The 21,643-nt window shown below is 42.8% G+C and overlaps 1 protein-coding gene across 1 annotated transcript; it reads right to left on the reverse strand.

The window, feature by feature from the left end:
* Positions 1 to 507: 507 nt before the first annotated feature.
* LOC109872660 (neuronal acetylcholine receptor subunit alpha-10) lies at positions 508 to 21,203 on the reverse strand. The gene is made up of 6 exons (XM_031808265.1): positions 20,975 to 21,203; positions 7,077 to 7,222; positions 6,806 to 6,960; positions 4,891 to 5,137; positions 2,916 to 3,201; positions 508 to 2,164 (listed from the first exon to the last, which is right to left on the reverse strand). The coding sequence occupies exons 1-6, from the start codon at positions 21,033 to 21,035 to the stop codon at positions 1,278 to 1,280; spliced, it is 1,782 nt and encodes a 593-aa protein (XP_031664125.1). The 5' UTR covers positions 21,036 to 21,203; the 3' UTR covers positions 508 to 1,277.
* Between the last annotated feature and the right edge of the window lie 440 nt (positions 21,204 to 21,643).

Genomic DNA, 21,643 nt, shown 5'->3' on the forward strand with positions numbered 1-21,643 from the left:
CCTGAATGAATCGTGAATAATGATCAGTGTCTCCTGAAGTCCACAATCAGCTCCTTCATTTTTTTTTACGTTGAGGGAGAGGTTATTTCCCTGGCACCACTCCACTAAGCAAGTTTAAGTGGTCCGGTTCAAAGCCTATGAAAATCCTGTTATCTACAGTGTGTGTAGTTAGGGAGTGTATATGAATGGTTGTCATCGTGAGCAGAATTAGTGTCTGGCAGTGGATGAGGGAGATTACCCTTGTACCGTCACAACAGAACTCTCCAATGGGTTTTAAAGTTAAGGTTAAATGGCTTTTCTAATTCATTCACAAAGCCCTAATGATGTTAAAGGGTTATTGGATTACATTACTACATGTCCTATTGTACCGTCCCCCTCATTCTCTTCCATGTATCCTGTCCTATTCCTCACAAATGGAATGGATGAGTGTATAACAGTATTCCTTTGCCTTTCATGACTCACTCTGAAATGTTTTCCTGGGGTTACAAAGTGAAAAAGTCAGAGGGATTTGGATATTATGAAATATTTAATACATTTAATGGCGTACTTGTACATATGCAATATTGTTTATGGTACAAGACAAGTGATAAGCATTGGATACATTAGTCTTCTTAAGCATGGACCACTACTATTATTTTAGCATTGTCATTCTATACTATATCTACACATCAAATCTTCAACAGCGTCAAGTGCACTCAAAGAAAGTGTGCACTTCTCAGGTGTGCACTTATAAAGTACTGTCGTTCTCATGTAGTGACTGGAAGGCCTGAGAGGTACACTTAAAATGATTCACATACAGTAAATCAGTAAAAGGACGAAGAGCCTTAAAAGTTATTGTAATATAAAAATGTGATCTTGTTAAACTTTGTGTCTTTGTGTTTATAATAGTCGCCAGGTGGCAGAAGAATTACTTTGGCTCCATTTCACAGATGAAGTTTGTTCCTGTCTCCCCTACAAAAACTTTAGACTCACAGAAAACTACTTCTGTATGAAATGAGATCAATTAAGTCTACCTCACATTGCTGAATATTAACAGCTAGTATACAGTACATACAAAACCCCACACACAGTATCTCCTGTGGTAAAAACTGAATGGTTTAGTTGGCCTACTGCCCCTCGGAGAAGGATAAAGTTACCATTAGACACTGATCTAAGGTCAGTTTTGGATCCTCCTTAATGGTTAAGGTCAGCATTTGGGAAGGGTAGGATCTGATCTTAGATCTGTGCCTGAGGGTCACTTGTACATGGAGTCTTCTCCCTCTGCTCTCTGCACGTGCTCAGACGGCCTTGCCCATAATGAGGAAGCTCATGAGGAAGACCATGATAAAGAAGAGCCACATGAAGAGTCGGTCCATGACCTTGGCCACCTTCCTCCACTCACCCGTACGTCTCTGAGTGGAACGCTGGTCATGATAGCAGCTGGCGATGTACTCTATGTTCCTGCGGAGCGCCTGGTGCTGACACACACACTGGACGCTCACCACCACCTCCCTCATACCCCTATCCTCTGCACCTCCTAATGATCCTTTCCTTCTTTCACCTCCTCCTTCCACACAGCCTCTCTCTCCTCCTCTTGCACCTCCTCTCTCTCCTCCTCCTCCACCTTTGCCTCTTTTTTCCTCTGCCCCTCCCATGCACCCAATTTTTCCTCTGAAACGCTTCTCTCTTTCTGCCTCTCCTCCTTCTCCCTTCTCTCTTCCTGCTGCTCCCTCCTCCTCCTCTTCTGCATCTATACTTACAAACAGGTCGTCTTTCCACCTACTGGGCTCAAACATTTGGTATGACCCTTTCTTCACATCCAGTCTATTCCCCTCCTCTTTCTCTTCTGGAGTCTTTACGCCCACCCCTCCCACTTCCTCTTCACCCCTCCCTTCCATGCCCCCCCAGGCCTGCCCGTTCACATCCCAGTTAGTACCTCTAGTTTGGGGGTTGATATTGTGGTCGGGTGGGGGCTCAGGCGGGGCCTGTTTCTTGGGGGTGCCAGTGAAGCAGTTCTCTCCCACCTCGAAGACGAAGCAGATCCGTGCCAGGTAGTGCAGGATGAAGCGGCGGGCCCATTCAGGGACAGGACGCGCCTCCGGACCACAGTGATGGATATTCATGATGAAGATAGTCAGGGCGGTCGATGCGGTGATCATCGTCATGGTAGCAATGTAGTACTTCCCTGTGGATAAATAGTCATCAGCAATACAGTCTATTCCATGTATAACAACTCAAACATTCAAACATAATCATTCAATGTAATGGTATACATTGGCTAACATAACATCACTGCCTTGCAGGATTCTAGACCGTGTTAAATAGACAGACACGTATAAGTGCTCCAGAGAGAGAAGGCAGGGTATAGGTTATCAAGTTGTGGTTGCAGCACATTAAATTATCTGGACAGCCAATATCGACTTGCCTGGCCTCTGTACCATTACATCAACATTATCCTACATACACCAATACAATTTAGTACAGCAGCTCTCTAAGCCAAGCACACACAAATACTACAACTCACACACAAATACTACAACTCAAATCATTGCTATATTGAAATACAAATGCAAAAATGCCTACACTCTTGTTTAACTCTGCATGCATTTCAAAGTTGATTCAAATTTAATAAGTGCTTTTTGCTCATCCCAATACTATCACAATAAAATATGGAATAGTATAGTGAATGTACATAGAAAATATGCTTATTCAGTATTCATAAAGGTCTCACTGCTGTGTATCACATATCTACTATTCCAGGCAGTTAAATGGAGCAGCATAGAGAGGCTGTATGAGGACATTGTGCTGAGCAAGACCCCTTCAATATTCACTAAACATTTCTGCCCGAGTTTATGGGAGAAGAAGATCTATAAAAGTATCTGAGGCGAGCTGGTCTCCCCCCCCCCCTCTCTTTCTAACACCCCCAAGCCCCTCACCTATGAGTGGTACGTTCTCCGAGGGTGGCATGCTCTCTGCCACCAGCAGCTGGAACACGGTCAGTGCCAGCAGCACAGTGACCCCCAGGGACACTTTCTCCCCAGAGTCAGCCGGCAGGTAGAAGCCCAGCGGGGCCAGGAAGGAGATCATCATGCAGGGGATGAGTAGGTTGAAGATGTAGAAGGAGGCCCTGCGTTTCAGGTGCAGGGTGTAGGTGATGTCTGGGTAGGGGTCTGAGCAGCAGCCATACAGGATCACGTTCTTCTTGGCTGGCATACCCAGAACCTGTTGTTAGGATAGCATGGAAAATAGTAGAAATGTGTGGCCTGGGGTAGTCTAGTGGTATAAGAACACACGTACACTGTATACACCAAAGTATGTGGATTCAGCTACTTCAGAAACACCCATTGCTGACATGTATATAAAATCGAGCACATGCAATCTCCATAGACAAACATTGGCAGTCCTTACTGATAGCTCAGTTACTTTCAACGTGGCAGACCTTTCCAACAAGTCAGTTTGTCACATTTCTGCCTTGCTGGAGCTGCCCCAGTCAACTGTAAGTGCTGTTATTGGGAAGTGGAAAGGTCTAGGAGAAACAGTGGTAGGCAACACAAGCTCACAGAACGGGACTGCCGAGTGCTAAAGCGTGTAGCTCATAATAAAAACATTTCTGGCCTCGGTTGCAACACTCACTACCAAGTTCCAAACTGCCTCTGGAAACTGTTTGTCGGGAGCTTCATGAAATGAGTTTCCATGGCCAAGCAGCCACATACAAGCCCAAGATCACCATGTGCAATGCCAAGCGTCTGCTGGAGTGGTGTAAAGTTCACCACCATTGGACTTTGGAGCAGTGGAAACACTGGAGTTATGAATCACGTTTCAACATCTGGCAGTCCGACGGATGAATCTGGGTTTGGCGCTTGTCAGTAGAACTCTACATTCCCGAATGCATATTGCCAACTGTAAAGTTCAGTGGAGGAGGAATAATGGTCTGGTGCTGTTTTTCATGATCTAGGCTCCTTAGCTCCAGTGAAGGGAAATCTTGACACTACAGCATAAAATTACATTCTAGACAATTCTTTTCTTCCAGCTTTGTGGCAACAGTTTGAGGAAGGCCCTTTCCTGTTTCAGCATGACAATGCCACCGTGTACAAAGCAAGGTCCATACAGAAATGGTTTGCTGAGGTCGTTGTGGAATAAATTGACTGGCATGTACATACTCTTGGATCTCGTCACGGTATCTCTGTGCATTCAAATTGCTATCAATAAAATGCTATTGTGTTCATTGTCTGTAGCTTATGCCTGCCACTATAGGGCACTTTGTTCACAATGTTGACGTCAGAAAACCGCTCGCCCATATGACGCCATACACATGGTCTATGTTTGTGAGGCAGGTTGGACGTACTGCCACATAGTCTAAAATGACATTGGAGGCGGCTTATGGTAGAGAAATTAACATTAAATACTCTGGCAACAGCTCTGGTGGACATTCCTGCAGTCAGCATGGCAATTGTATGATCCCTAAAAACTTGAGACATTTGTGGCATTGTGTTGTGTGACAAAATGTTTTAGAGCGGCCTTTTATTGTCCCCAGGACAAGGTGCACATGTGTAATGATCATGCCATTTAATCTGCTTCTTGATATGCCACACCTGTCAGGTGGATGGATTATCTTGGCAAAGAATAAATGCTTACTAATAGGGATGTAAACAAATTTGTGCACAAAATTAAACATAATTTGTGCAGAGATAAAAGCTTTTTGTATACATGGATTTTTTTTATTTCAGCTCATGAAACCTGGGACCAACACTTTACATGTTGCAATTATAGTTTTGTTCAGTGTAAAAATAACATCAAGATAAGACAGTCTTACTAATGCAAAAGTGTTTTCAATCAATAAAGTGCAAAAAGGGAATAAAGATCAGGCTTAGCCTGTATAGAAAAGTGGCAAAATAAACGAATCAATCTGACCTCCCACTCTACGTTGGCCACAAAGTCGGCCAGGTCAGCGCTGTCTAGGGCGTTGACCAGGTCCATCTGGTTGCCGTTGTGTGTCCAGGAGCCGAAGGTTAGGCGACACTGCTGGGCATCAAATGGGAAGAAGGACACATCCACGGAGCACGAGCTCTTACTGATGGCCGGCTGGTCCCACATGATCTGTCCGTCGTTACGGATCACCACGTTGGTCTCCATAGAGCTGGAGAACTGGTCATCAGCACTGAGGGGGGCGGGGGGGGAGGTTCGAGGAAGGGAGAGTATATGGGTAAGAGGTGAGAGGGAGGGTGAAGGAGGAGTAGGGAGTTTGGAAAGAGGGGGGAGTGTATGGGGGAGAAATAGCAAAAGGATGATGGGAGGAGGAGAGACGGAGGGAGTGAGAAGAGCCAGGGGAAAGAGTATGTGAGGAATTCATTGGCGAACAAAGAAGGCAATTAAAACCATCGAAAATTATTTCTTATCTACAATTGATATTAAAGAAAAAGAGAAAATATATACTTACTGTCAAGTGACTAAAGACTCTTTAGAGGTGTGACTGGGAAAAGACAGAGGGCAGAAATGTAGGGAAGGACGATGGGCATGGAGTGTCTAATACCTTAATGACAGACAGACAGACAGACAGACAGACAGACAGACAGACAGACAGACAGACAGACAGACAGACAGACAGACAGACAGACAGACAGACAGACAGACAGACAGACAGACAGACAGACAGACAGACAGACAGACAGACAGACAGACAGACAGACAGACAGACAGGCAGGCAGGCAGACAGACAGACAGACAGAGAGACAGACAGACAGAGAGACAGACAGACACAGACAGACAGACAGACAGACTTAAAGACAGATGGAGTGGTTAAAGAGGCAGATGAGAGTGTTAATGACAGTTAACGACAGGAAACCTGAATGACTCACAGAGAGATAAAGGATGTCATGATGGTCAGGCAGGATGATTGAAAGGTGATGGTCGAGGCATAACGAGAGTGGGGAGGGCAGGAGTGGAGCCCTCCTCTCATAGCCAACTCCTACACTCAGCACTCGCACTACATTTCTGACCTTGATCACGGGGACTGGACTGAACATAGAACTTTAATAGTCACCACCCTCAAAGGAGTTTTTTCAGAAGCCATATTTTAGGAACTTAATCTGCATTCTGTGGCATCCCCCTGATACCAACCATCCTCCAACAGGGATTCAATATTTAAACAGGTAGAGTGTTAGCTCAGGAAGGGGATTATTTTGAGTTTCATGTAACACACATCCCTCACACCTGTCCAGATATAATCTCTGGAAAAAATGATATAGAACATGTTCAAGTCAAGCCCATCCTAAAGGGTTTACTGATTCAGTTGTGTGTTGTAATTACAACAAATAGAGATTAAAACATAACTAAATAAAGGGAGAAAAAGATACTGTGAAATAATAAATAGAAGGACTATTCCACTTATACTGTATTTCCCAATGCAAAACCCTGTGCACAGCAGTACGTCAAGATCCAGGTGCTAGTTTTGGCAAGAACAACTAGTATCCAAAAACAAGCGTAAAAACCGCATACTAGAAAAGACAGGCGACCAACCTTGTCTTTAGTTCTATTTATTTTTCATTTCAGGTTGACATTGCCATAAATTATAACTAGTGCCAGGCAACCGTCCTGTCTACGTAACCTAACCAGGAAGAACCCCTGACACTAGTGAAAAAACTACTGCTCCAATACACTGTGATGAGCATCAGAAGCACACCTGTTGCCTTGACACCCCCTGAGTAATAGCATCTAGGGTGTCCAGGTTGTGTCCATAGCAGAGGAGGGTGAGGAAAGGGAATGTGAGGAAGAGGATAACAAACCCCTGCAGGAAGAACCGATGTGTCTCAATACCAGCCAGACCTACTTGTTATATAGGACAATATCAGGCCTCCATACATAACTACTAGGTATGCGGATGGTATCGAGACCATCGTAGTCCTCCTTCTTCCAAGTGAGGTAGGCGTCCGTCCACACCATCCGGATCCACAGGTACGTGGTCAGGATCTGGTTACGCTCATCCTGCAGGGAAAACAGTATCAGAGGAGGCCTATACAGAGGATAAGTAGTGCATGTGGGGTCATCGTGGTGACCTTGTGTATGTATGCATTTGTGTATATGTTTTTGTGCGTGTTTACCATGTCAATGATCTGTGAGAGGGTGATCTGCAGTGTGACGTTGATGATGTGGTCTGTGTCCTCTACCGGTCTCAGAGCGTTGGTGTAGTTAGCGAACAAATCAGTCAACAACTTCTGAGCATATCTCCCATGAGCACCCAGACACACTGCCAGAGAGAGAGAGAGAGTGAGTGAGTGAGTTGTAAAGCACAGTAAGTAAAGCCTAGCAGAACTTAAGGAACCACATTAAATCCACATCACTCACAACCTTCATTATATTATTCTAATTCAAGCCTCAGTTCCTCAAAGGAATGGGGCAAATTGACTCAACAGCATCCCAGCTTAATTAACCTAAGTGGTACCTTGTAATAGCCTACATGTATGTCTGGTCCTCCATGCATGACTCACTACAACCATTACATTTGATAATGTTACAGTAACTTTGGTTAGCCTCCTTCCAATACTGAACAAGACATTTTCCATACACTCAAAAAGCTTACTTCTCTCAAATGTTGTGCCCAAATTTTTTTACATCCCTGTTAGTGAGCATTTCTCATTTGCCAGGATGTTCCATCCAGCTGACAGGCGTGGCATATCAACAAGCTGATTAAACAGCATGGTCATTACACAGGTGCACCTTGTGCTGGGGACAATAAAAAGGCCACTCTAAAATGTGCAGGTCTGTCACACAACACAATGCCACAGATGTCAAGAATTTTGAGGGAGTGTGCAATTGGCATGCTGGCTGCAGGAATGTCCACCAGAGCTGTTGCAAGATAATTGAATGTTCATTTCTCTACCATAAGCCACCTCCAACGTCATTTTAGAGAATTTGTCAGTACGTCCAACCGGCCTCACAACCGCAGACCACGCCCCTACCTTTTGTTAAGGTATATGTGACCAACAGATGCATATCTGTATTCCCAGTCATGTGAAATCCATAGATTAGGCCCTAATGAATTTATTTTAATTGACCGATTTCCTTATATAAACTGTAACTCAGTAAAATCTTTGAAATCGTTTCATGTTGCATTGATATTTTTGTTCAGTGTATATGTAGGAACGTTAATTATTAATTCATTGATGAAGTGGTGGGAGAATCCTGCAGCCTCTCAAGCCTTTGTTGGAAAAGTTGCTGTTGGGTTTGGGACATTTTATTGAGGCCCAGTTATATTTGGAATTGGTTTGGCAACAAACAAACAAATAAACAATACAATTCCAATCTCATGTGAATTTAATTAGAAATACAATTTGACAGACAGACACAGAGACAGACAGGCAGAGAGAGAGCAATAGAATGAGAAAGAAAAAGACAGAGACAGATAGACAAACGGAGGATGAGACAGAGAGAGTATTGAGGGAGATGAATGGAAACAGAAATGGGAAATATTGGAGTGATAAACATGGAGTAGTAAATTAGGAGTGACTTTAGGGTAAGATGAGGAAAGACAGAGAGAAAGGTATGGAGGGAAGGAGGTAATTACTGAACGCTCTGGAGAGAAATGATGGAGAGACGTTAGAGAAGGGAGGAGGGGAGGAGATAAGCAGGTAGGTAATTATAAACAGTAAATGAGATAACGTGTCCATCTAGAGCTGCTAAATGCCTGTCCATTCACTTCCTACTGCAGACAGCAAAGTGCAGCACAGCCACGCTCTATCTGGCACTACACCACCGATAGCAAAACATTTGACACACTCATTGTCTCTACACAACAGGGAACCCAGCCAAGATCTGCCCAGTGACGTGAGCCTACCAGACGAGCTAAATGCCTTCTATGCCCGCGTCAAGGCAAGCAACACTGAACCATGTGTGAGAGCACCAGCTGTTCCAGACAACTGTGTGATCACGCTCTCTGTAGCCGATGTGAGTAAGATCTTTAAACAGGTTAGCATTCACAAGACCACAGGGCCAAATGGATTACCAGGACGTGTACTCAGAGCATGCACTGACCAGCTGGCAAGTGTCTTCACTGACATTTTCAACCTCTCTCTGACCAAGTCTGTAATACCTACATATTTCAAGCAAACCACCATAGTCCCTGTGCCTAAGAACAACAAGGTAACCTGTCTAAATGACTACCGCCCCGTAGCACTCACATTTGTAGCCATGAGATGCCTTGAAAGGCTAGTCATGGCTCACATCAACACCATCATCCCAAAAATACTGGACCCACTCCAATTCACGTACCGCCCTAACAGATCCACAGATGACGGAATCTCTATTGCACTCCGCACTGCCCTTTCCCACCTGGACAAAAAGGAACACCTACGCGAGAATGCTGTTCATTGACAACCGCTCAGCATTCAACACCATAGTGCCCTCCAAGCTCATCACTAAGCCAAGGAACCTGGGACTGAACACCTCCCTCTGCAAATAGATCCTGGATGTCCTGATGGACCGCCCCCAGGTGGTGAGGGTAGACAACAACACATCCGCCACGCTGACCCTCAACAGGGGGGCCCCTCAGGGGTACATGCTCAGTCCCATCCTGTACTCACTGTTCACCCACGACTGCGTGGCCGCTCACGACTCCAACACCATCCTTACGTTTGCCGATGACACACAGACACACTTTACGTATGCTGCTGCTACTCCATTTATATATTCTGATTGCCTTGTCACTTTTACCCCTACCCACATACTGCATTACCTCAACTACCTCTTACCCCTGCCCATTGACTTGGTACTGGTACTCCTTGTATATAGCCTCATTGTTTTTGTGTTAATATTTTCTGTATCAAATTTGTCTTACTTTTTAACCTTGCACTGTTGGGAATGGGCTCGTAAGTTAGCATTTCACTGTTGTATTCGGCGAATGTAACCAATAATATTTTATTTGAGACACCTACTACTGCCAAAGATTGTACAGGCACTAATTCTCAAACAACGCATGCGTGTGTTTGTGTGGGAGAGAGAAATTCGAAAAACAGGCAAATCCCAGCTAGCACATAACATTGAGAACTATGTTTCTTAGCACTTGGTGAGTGTGGTTGTCCTATGGTTATTTTGCATACAACCCTCCCACAATTTCATGGGAATCGTGCTGGATAGCTGCTTGACTTTGGAACAGTATCCGCACATAAGGAACTTTACATTTAATTGAGTAGTTCAGAGAATGTTAGTAACATTCTCCTGTGGGAATTTTAATACCTCAGCATAACATTTCCTAATGGTTCTATTTAAAGTCATGTTCTCAAACTGTTCAGAGGATGGTAAGAAAACTTTTCATAAAATCTTTAGTAACGTTCAGAGAACATTAAGAAGTGTGTAACGTGTACTTAATAATCGGGAAGCAAGTACAGGGAGTGAATTGAATAAATTAACAAACAGAACAAGAAACACGTAGCATACAGACATGAAACAAACAATCAATAACGCCTGGGGAAAGAACCAAAGGGAGTGACAGATACAGTATAGGGGTAGGTAATAAGGAAGGTGATGGAGTCCAGGTGGATCTCATGAAGCGCAGGTGTGCGTAATAATGAGCAAACTGGCAACAACGAGCACCAAAGAGGAGGAGCGAGAGTAGACGGGACAGTATCCTGTCCCTGATGCGCAGCTCCAGCCGCCGACCAAAGGGACAGTCCCGAGAACCAAGAACAAGCAGAGCTAGCTGAGGCACGGGAACCTGCAGAGCCAACTGAGGCGCGGGAACCTGCAGAGCTAGCTGAGGCACGGGAACCTGCAGAGCCAACTGAGGCGCGGGAACCTGCAGAGCCAACTGAGGCGCGGGAACCCCAGTAGCGTCGGCAATAGGTTTGTGAACCTATCAAGCCAGCTGAGGCATGGAAGCTTGACTAGCCAGCTGGGGCATCCCCGGTTGCGTTGGCAGCCGCCCTTGGACCCGACGTCACCAGTTGAATTGTATTTATTTTTTAAATATGAAAAAAAAGCCCTGTTGCTTCCCTTTGGGGGAGACGTTATTCTGTAATATGTACACTAATAATCAGGAAGCAAGTACAGGGATTGAATTTGATAAATAAACAAAACAAGAAACACGAGTAGTGAACAGGCATGAAACAGAGTCAATAACACCTGGGGAAAGAACCAAAGGGAGTGACAGATAAAGTGGAGGTAATCAGGAAGGTGATAGAGTCCAGATGAGTCTCATGAAGCGCAGGTGCGCTTAACGATGGTGGCAGGTGTGCATAATAATGAGTAAACTGGCGACAATGAGCGCCAGAGGAGGAGCGGGAGTTTGTTGGCAGCCCCTATTAATTGGCCACACCTGATCTTAATGAGTGCTTGTTTCCTTTGAAATGGGATCTGTTTGAACAGCTTTGTATGAGTAAAGAAAGACATGGCATGCTAGCTCCACCCTGGATGGAGAACAGAAGATCATACGTTTGAATCTCACTGACGTCATGCCACAATAAAAATCAAATATTTGATGATGATTAATGCCGAAGCAAATAAATTTTCCTCTGTCCTGTCTGTGCTTGGAGTTCAAAACAGTTAACCCAAACTAGCAGTGCTTTTAAAAGTCTTATTGAAAGATGTTCTCAGAACGTTATTTTATTACCTTCAAATAACCTAGAATTTCCATTCTCAGAACGTTAATAAAACTTCACAGGAAAATGTTCTGGGAACCATACTAAAATGCTCTCAGAACCTCCCTACAACCTAAAAATGTATGTTTCCAGAACGAGAGAAATTTTCACTTCAGTTCTACTGGTCAGGAAACGTATGGCCTAGTTCCCAGCACCAATGAGAAACCAAAAACATACGTTCCAACAACTTCCTAGGAACCAAATGTGTTAGCTGGGATGGTTAATGTTATTACGGCTGGTGTGGCCATGAGTGCATTGCTAGCGTGATTATCCATCTGTACTGTACACCGTACATGTGTAAGTGTCATAGATGGAAAGCAGATGCCTAGTCAGTTGCACAACTGAATGGATTCAACCGAATGATGTCTTCAGCATTTAACCCAACCCCTCTGAATCAGCATCATCGGTGCCCGAGGAGTAGTTGTAGTGGGGTTAACTGCATTGCTCAAGGGCAGAACAGCAGATATTTCCACCTTGCCGGCTCAGGGATTTGAACCAACTACGTTTCAGTTATTGACCCTTAAGCGTCAGGCTACCTGACAAGGCTTAATATCCTCTACATACAACATGGATTGCATGTCAACCAACGAGAGGACTTGGCTAAAGTACCAACCACATCTGTCAACCAGGGCATCACTGTAAGTCTACCCCCTTTATCACATAGCGTTCATCCCATAACCTCAATGCCTGACACCTAGCCCATGACTAGACCAACAACTCTGGGTTCTTGTTGTAGCCCATATTGGCTAGGTTCCACAGTTTTCCCATCTCACATTACACAGTTAATAAAGCTGCAATATGTAACTTGTTGGGCGACGTGACCAAATTCACATAGAAATGTGGTGTTATAAATCTGTCATTGTGAATGAAAGCAAGTCTAAGAAGTGGTAGATCTGTTCTATGTGCGCTATTTCAATGCTTCCCATTCTTAAGTTTTACTTTCTGTTTCGTACACCAGCTTCAAACTGCTGAAAATACAATATTTTTGGTAAAGGAAAATATATTTCACAACGGTTTAGATGGTACACTATACTAGCTTGTTCTGTCACATAAAATGAAATCCCGTTAACCTTCTGACTGTACAGTTGCTGAAACACTATACGAGGAATTTACTGTCCTTGATCAAGATGCCTTAACATCAATCCAACTGATACATCAACAAAGATGTGACAAAGATGAAGTATTTATTGGCACCATGCTGTGTCCTTTCCAATAGTCTACATCTACACATTTAGAAAAAAAGGGTTCCAAAGGGGTTATTTGGCTGGTAGAATCTTTTTTGGTTCCATGTATAACAATTACATGGTATCCAATTGTTAGTAGTTACTGTCTTGTCGCTACAACTCCCTTACGGGCTCGGGAGAGACAAAGGTTGAGAGCCATGCGTCCTCCGAAACACAACCCAACTCAACCAAGCTGCACTGCTTCTTAACACAGTGCGCATCCAACCCGGAAGCCAGCCGCACCAATGTGTCAGAGGAAACACCGTACATCTGGCGACCTGGTCAGCATGCACTGCGCCCGGCCCACCACAGGAGTCGCTAGTGCGTGATGAGACAAGGATATCCCTCCCTAACCCGGATAACGCTAGGCCAATTGTGCGTCGCCCCATGGGCCGCCCGGTCCAGAGACCCTGGGCTCAAACCCAGGGAGGTGTGGCGCAGTAGACCACTGCGCCACCCGGGAGGCCCCACGTAGAACTCTTTTGGGTTCCATTTAGAACTCTTTGTGTAAAGGGTTCTACATGGAACCAAAAATGGTTCTTCAAAGGGTTCTCCTATGTGGACAGCCGAATAACCCTTTTAGGTTCTAGATAGCACCTTTATTTCTAAGAGTGTAGTCTAAAAGTACACGAGGGACATCATGGCTCCTTCGCAGTGCTTTAAGGAGTAGCTACTCCATCATTTCCATCATTGCACAATTGGTGGCTGACTAAATACTTTTTTTCCCCACTGTATAAGTAAAAAATATTTAGAGCCTCTCGTGCTATGTGGTGGAGAGAACATTTTGCAATTTTACAAAACTTTTCATACAATTCTACTTATTTTGCCATGGTGCAGAGACAAATAATTAGCATTTTTACAGCTAATTTAACGTAAATCTAACTATTTTGCAGTCGTTTGTAGAAAAATGTTTGCAGTTGAAAAGATAATTTCCTGCAATAAAAACCCCCTGCCATAACTTATGCCATGTTAACAATGACTAACGAAATCAATGAGGGCCCCCTGGAGGTCAAGGCCCCTGGGCACGTGCCCTGCATGCCCAGTCGGTATTCAGCCATGATTACTACAAGTTTAGATAGCTGGCTGGACTAACTACCAATCTAAAAATTGTTAGTTGACATGGCTTACTGAGTTACTGTCAGTAGGAAGGGTTCCATTGACCCAGGTTTATTTCACAAAAGCAATGTTGCAACAAAAATACATTGCAACATTTGTAACATTTGGGCTCCCGAGTGGCACAAGGTTCTAAGGCACTGCATCTCAGCACTTGAGGAGCCACTACAGACACCCTGGTTCAAATCCAAGCTGTATCACAACCGGCCGTGATTGGGAGTACCATAGGGTGGCGCACAATTGTTCCGGGTTTGGCCGGTGTAGGCAGTCATTGTAACTAAGAATTTGTTCTTCACTGACTTGCCTAGTTAAATAAAAATAGAAATGGCAGCTATAGGAGAAATGTTCTAAAGATCGACAAAAATGTTATCTGTTCGTCAGGGGTAGATTTTTCTTTTGTCAAACTTTCTTTATTGATGGTAACAGTGTTTTCCGATGAAATTATGATTGCAGAGTAATTTTGAAGGTACCTCAGGGAACGTGATGTCATTGTGTAATATTAAAGCTCCACTCCACAATTCTAAACGCCTTGGATAAATAAATAAAAAATACTGTTTCTTTACCGGACAAGGATTGTGCTGACTTTAAAGAATGCCTGAAATGCTTCGCCTTGCTTTTCTGGTTGGCTGGATGCAAGTTTCACCATCCAATTATTACAGATCTACAGGAGTGCAAGTTTTACCATGACACGATTAATTATGGCTTGAATCCCGCTAACGGGATCGATATGACTACAGTCAGTGAAAGTGCAGGGTGCCAAATTCAAAACAACAGAAATCTCATAATTAAAATTCCTCAAATATAGAATTATTTTACACCATTTTAAAGATACACTTGTTGTTAATCCCACCACAGTGTCCGATTTCAAAAAGGCTTTACAGCGAAAGCACACCATATGATTATGTTAGGTCAGAGCCTAGTCACAAAAACACACACAGCCATTTTCCAGCCAAAGAGAGGAGTCACAAAAAGCAGAAATAGAGATAAAATGAATCACTACCTTAGATGATCTTCATCAGATGACACTCATAGGACATCATGTTACACAATACATGTATGTTTTGTTCGATAAAATTCATATTTATATACAAAAATCTGAGTTTACATTGCGCGTTATGTTCAGTAGTTCCAAAATATCCGGTGATTTTGCAGAGAGTCACATTAATTTACAAAAATACTCATAATAAACAACTGATAAAAGATTAATGCAACCGCTGTGTCAGATTTCAAAAAAGCTTTACCGAAAAAGCACACCATGCAATAATCTGAGTACAGCTCTTAGACAACAAATCAAGCCATACAGATATCCGCCATGTTGTCAACAGAAGTCAGAAATAACATTATAAATATTAACTTACCTTTGATGATCTTCATCAGAATGCACTCCCAGGAATCCCAGTTCCACAATAAATGTTTGATTTGTTCGATAAAGTCCATCATTTATGTCCAAATACCTCCTTTTTTCCGCGTGTTTAGCCCAGTAATCCACATTCATGACGCGCGAGCAGACGAAAAGTCAAAATGTTCCATTACAGTCCGTAGAAACATGTCAAACGAAGTATAGAATCGATCTTTAGGATGTTTTTTAAAATCATAAATCTTCAATAATGTTCCAACCGGAGAATCCTGTCTTCAGGAACTCAAGCTAACTCTCACGTGAACGCGCGTGGTCAGCTCATGCCACTCTGCCAGACCACTGACTCATTCAGCTCCCATTGCCCCCTCCTTCACAGTAGAAGCATCAAACAAGGTTCTAAAGACTATTGACATCTAGTGGAAGCCTTAGGAAGTGCAATTTGACCCCATAGACACTGTATATTCCATAAGCAAAGAGTTGAAAAACTACAAACCTCAGATTTCCCACTTCCTGGATTGTTTCTCAGGTTTTTGCCTGCCATGTGAGTTCTGTCATACTCACAGACATCATTCAAACAGTTTTAGAAACTTCAGAGTGTTTTCTATCCAAATCTACTAATATTCTAGCTTTTGGGCCTGAGTAGCAGGCAGTTTACTCTGGGCATCTTATTCATGCAAGATACTCAATACTGCCCCCAGCCATAAGAAGTTAAAGCATTAGAAAATCTCACTGCATATGTAGATGATTTTATTCTAACACATATGGTGCGTCTGTCTATATATGGAAAAATAGGTTTAAACATTTCGATATACTAATAATATGCATATATTAGCAACTGGGCCTGAGTAGCAGGCAGTTTACTCTGGGCACCTTATTCATCCAAGCTACTCAATACTACCCCCAGCCATAAGAAGTTAATCCTGCTCATGCCCTTCACTCAACTCGCTCTCCTCTAGCAACTGGACACACACACACACACACTCACACAGAGACACAAACACATGCACACACACACACAAGAACTTTGGGATCAACTCTAATGGTAGTTTCAGAAGCCTGGACCTCATTTACTATGGCCCTGGGTCATCACTATCTGGACATAATTAACAAGCTTTCTAATCACAAATATTTTTTTATATCACTATCCATAACTTTAAACGTTACCCCTAACCAGTATGTAACATACACTATATGACCTAAAGTATGTGGAAACCTGCTCATTGAACATCTCATTCCAAAATCATGGGCATTAATATGGAGATGGTCCCCCATGTGCTGCTATAACAGCCTCCACTCTTCTGGGAAGGCTTCCCACTAGATGTTGAAACATTGCTGTGAGGACTTGCTTCCATTCAGCCACAAGAACATCAGTGAGGTCGGGCACTGGTGTTGGGCGATTAGGCCTGGCTCGCAGTCGGCGTTCCAATTCATCCCAAAGGTGTTCGATGGAGTTGAGGTCAGGGCTCTGTGCAGGCCAGTCAAGTTCTTCCACACTGATCTAGACAAACCATTTATGTATGGACCTTGCTTTGTACACAGCGGCATTGTCATGCTGAGACAGCAAAGGGCCTTCCCCAAACTGTTGCCACAAAGTTGGCTGTAGCATTAAGCTTTCCCTTCACTGGAACTAAGGGGCCTAGCTCGAACCATGAAAAACAGCCTCAGCCTATTATTCTTCCTCCACCAAACTTTACAGTTGGCACAGTGCATTGGGGCAAGCAGTGTTCCCTTGGAATTGCACATGGTGATCTTAGGCGTGTGAGCGAATGCTCGGCAATGGAAACCTAACAAACAGTTATTGGGCTGACGTTGCTTCCAGTGTCAGTTTGGAACTCGGTAGTGAGTTTTGCAACCGAGGACAGGCAATTTCTTTATGAGCTACACGCTTCAGCACTCAGCGGTCCCGTTCTGTGAGCTTGTGTTGCCTACCACGTCATGGCTGAGCCGTTGCTGCTCCTAGATGTTTCCACTTCACAATAACAGCACTAACAGTTGACCAGGGCAACCCTAGCAGGGCAGAAATTTGATGAACTGACTTGTTGGAAAGGTAGCATCCTATTTCAGTGCCACGTTGAAAGTCACTGAGCTCTTCAGTAAGGCCATTCTACTGCCAATGTATATGAAGATTGCATGGCTGTGTGCTCCATTTTAAACACCTGGCAGCAACGAGTGTGGCTGAAATAGCCGAATCCACTAATTTTAAGGGGTGTCCACATACTTTTGTACATACAGTGGATTCGGAAAATCATCATGCCCCTTGACTTTTTCCACTTTGTTACGTTACAGCCTTAATCTAAAATTTATGAGGAAAAATGTATTTAATCGATCTACACACAATACCTCATAATAGCGAAAAGTTGATATATATATAGCATGGTGGTAACAGCATCATGCTGTGGGGATGTTTTTCAGCGGCAGTAACTTGGAGACTAGTCAGGATCGAGAAAAAGATGAACGGAGCAAAGTACAGAGAGATCATTGATGAAAACCTGCTCCTGAGCACTCAGCACCTCAGACCGGGCTGGAGGTTCACATTCGAACAGGACAATGACCCTAAGCACACAGCCAAGGTAACGCAGGAGTGGCTTCGGGACAAGTCTCTGAATGTCCTTGAGTGGCCCAGCCAGAGCCCAGACTTGAACCCGATTGAACATCTCTGGAAAGACCTGCAAATAGCTGTGCAGCGACGCTCCCCATCCAACCTGACAGAGCTTGAGAGGATCTGCAGAGAAGAATGTGAGAAACTCCCCAAATACAGGTGGGCCAAGCTTGTAGTGTCATACCCCCAAAAAACTTGAGGCTGCAATCGCTGCCAAAGGTGTTTCAACAAAGTACTGAGTAAATGTCATATTTCCGTTTTTTATTTTTAACAAGTTTGTAACAATTTCTAAAAACGTTTTTTTGCTTTGTCATTATGGGGTATTGTGTGTAGATTGCTGAGGGAAAACATTTATTTAATACATTTTAGAATAAGGCTGTAACGTAACAAAATGTGGAAAAGGTCAAGGGCTCTGAATACTTTCTGAATGGACTCTGTCCTACACCAAATCCTCTTATTTATTATCAGTGATATAATCATTTGTTCTACCATTATGGTTACCACTATTTATTATGATTATATTATATATTATATATTATTATTACTTTCATTGATGTTATTACTACAATTAAAATTATCCTCATTATTGATATTATCATGATTCATATTATGGTTACTAACACTATTAATATGAATTTCATTACTTCTGATACTACTTATCATTATTATTGGTACGAGGTATGACCAGAAACATGGACTACATTGAATCTCATGCTATAACATAAAATAATATCTGTTTGCTTAAATGCTTAATTTCAACTGAATGCTGCTCCTGGTTAAAGGTAATTTGATTTTTGTATGAAGTGCCTATATTAGTACGTGTATTATATGTCTAATTTGAAAGGAATTCATGCATTCAGTCATTTTTTTCTATAATTGTTCAAAGGTGATATATTACAACTGAGGTGAAAGGGTAGGAAATGCTTACTGCTGCTAACCTGATTTTGTGCTTTAAGTGTCACACCACAAGGGAAGGGTTCCAATTTCTTATGGGCCCTAGAATCCTTGTGTCGAAACAATGCTACCCAATGCTAACTGAACTGGTCGCAGTTCAGTTTGTAATTCTGTAATGCTAGTATATCAGTCTATCAACCATCGATGAGTGAAAGAGACTCCGTTACTGAATTGTCACTAATCAATTATTTGTCGGAAACCAAACCACAGTCGTTCTACCAGCATGTACCTTTTTTTCTTTCTTGGTAAAACTGTTTAGGCCTCTACTAAAATAGAATCGGAATCCTGGAATATAATGCAATCCTTTTTGATTTGATTATTTATGTTATATTCTATTCTGTGAATCTTTGAGCATTTTCCAGACAAATTGCCAGCAATAAAGTGCAGAATATGTCCAAACTGATGCGCATAGCGTTCTCTAAGCATGAGCGAGGCTACTGTCCAAGTTGATGTACATTATGAAGGACTCTTTGGATTTACACTTCATTCATTTATAAAGCCATAGTACTTGCTTTACATGCATACTCCTTTTATCCATTTTCATAGTTTGACCAAGTGTCTTGCTGTAGGTTACCATAGAGGTTCTTCAAAATACAAACTTTTGGTATGCTAATCCTTCTTAAGACCTCCCTAAACAACTCATGTACCTAGGCATACAAAGCCGTTTTACTGTTTTTAAAATCTATGGTAAGGTATATAAGATATATTAAATAATATTTATTTGTACAGCTGTGGACAGGTAGAGGATATTAAGACAGTAGCATATTATGTAGCATATCCGTCTTAACTCGTTGGATAACAAATATAGGCTGTAATAATGTGTAAAACTATTGACTATAAAAGTGTGCTGTTTTCTGTTGATTTACTGTATACAGCTTGTATCATAAGGAAGGTCCAAGGCAGGTGGATTAATTTGCATACAGGGAAGGACCAGGGAATCTGGTCACAATACGGACACTATGGGAATATAAGAGACATTTTATTACCATAGTTATCGGATCATCTTGATCGGATGACCACAACCACATGTTAATGCAAGGTGTAACCACGGCTCCTGTTTCCCCTTTATTCATCTGCTATCTTTTGTCTCCTGTCAGTATCTACAGGACCAGGCATGAGTCTGGGTTAGAGGTCACAGGGATGACAGCATTAACCCATTGACTGCTGGCAGATATCACGTGTCCAGACAACAGAGTTTGTAGGTGTAATGGTGTAATCTGTCATTCTCTCATCTGCTCTGATCTCTTTGTGTGTGTGTGTGTGTGTGTGTGTGTGTGTGTGTGTGTGTGTGTGTGTGTGTGTGTGTGTGTGTGTGTGTGTGTGTGTGTGTGTGTGTGTGTGTGTGTGTGTGTGTGTGTGTGTGTGTGTGTGTGTGTGTGTGTGTGTGTATTTGCTCTTTCGACTCAGTGGTCACGTCAGAACACACGAGCTGTTGGTTTGAGACCCAGATGGTGGGGATTATCAGTGGATGATATGGAGAGCAAGAGAGAGGAATTATGAGAGGAACAGCTTGCCATGAGTGCAATCAATCAAATGTATAAAGCCCTTTTTATATCAGCAGTTGTCCCAGTGTTTATAATGAAACCCTGCCTAAACCCTCAACGAGCAACCAATGCAGATGTAGATGCATGGGCACATCAATCAGGTATTAATGCACAAACACATCATCTCCACAGCTTTGTGAGGAGTGACACCAGCAATAACATTAATAATAGGGTCAAGTACTATGACATGGTAGACCATCAAGTACATCACATCAACACCTACGTTTTCATCCTGAAATCACCAACCCAGAGTACATAGTGACAGTTCATGGATGCATGCATGTCATATCCACAGTCCACCTTTGCCCCTTAATACATCGTTGAGGGGTTGTTCATTCCTTCAGCATCCAATGTGAATGTATAATCTGCCACATTTTCAATGTTAGGTCAGTTAGGTCACTATATTGTAGTTGGCATTTTAGAACACTCGGGGAATAAAACTAAATGGCCTACTGTTAAGCTACGGACTGCCAAAGTGAGAAAAATTGCCCTCAAATTCTTCCATCGATAAGCAATCAGAACCTTGTCTCTAATGCAATACATGTTGTAAAATTGTGAAGCAAAAAATGAGCACGTACCTGGAAGAAAACTAAAACAGAGGAAGAATAGCCACGTAGAAAAAACTCTCCATAGATGCATGTTGCTGAACTGGCACAATATGCCGAGTTGTTTGACACAGCTGGCAGAAGAGCAAAATAGCCCCCTACAGCGGAGAGAATTTACCGTATTTGGGGAGTTTAGTGTAGGCCTGAAACGCGCTCCGAAGAGACAGCTGCGCACAGAGCTGGTTTTGGATGGACTGCCGCTGTATCTAGTAACCTAGTCTTCTTACCGCGCTGTGGTGCGCGCCCCACATGGTGCAAGAGGAGGCATGGCGCGCCGTGCGATGTTATACACTGCCCATAAAGTATTCACACCCCAGAACTTTATCCACATTTTGATTAAGCCTGAATTTAAAATGGATTAATTTGAGAGAAGAAAAAAACCGGCCTACAGCATACCCGATAATGTCAATGTGGAATGATGTTTTTCGAGTATTATTATTTTTTTTTACAAATGAACAGAGTTAATGAGTATTCAACTCCTTTGTTATAAGAACCTAAATAATTACAGGAGTAAAAATGTGCTTAAGTCACAAGTTCCAGTGCCCTTCTTTGAGTCATCTATTGGTAGATGTAAAAAATAAAGCAGACATTGAATATTCCTTTGAGCATGGTGAAGTTTTTACACTTTGGATGGTGTATCAA

The sequence above is a fragment of the Oncorhynchus kisutch genome, linkage group LG28 (assembly GCF_002021735.2).
Source record: "Oncorhynchus kisutch isolate 150728-3 linkage group LG28, Okis_V2, whole genome shotgun sequence".
Taxonomy (NCBI): Eukaryota; Metazoa; Chordata; class Actinopteri; order Salmoniformes; family Salmonidae; genus Oncorhynchus; species Oncorhynchus kisutch.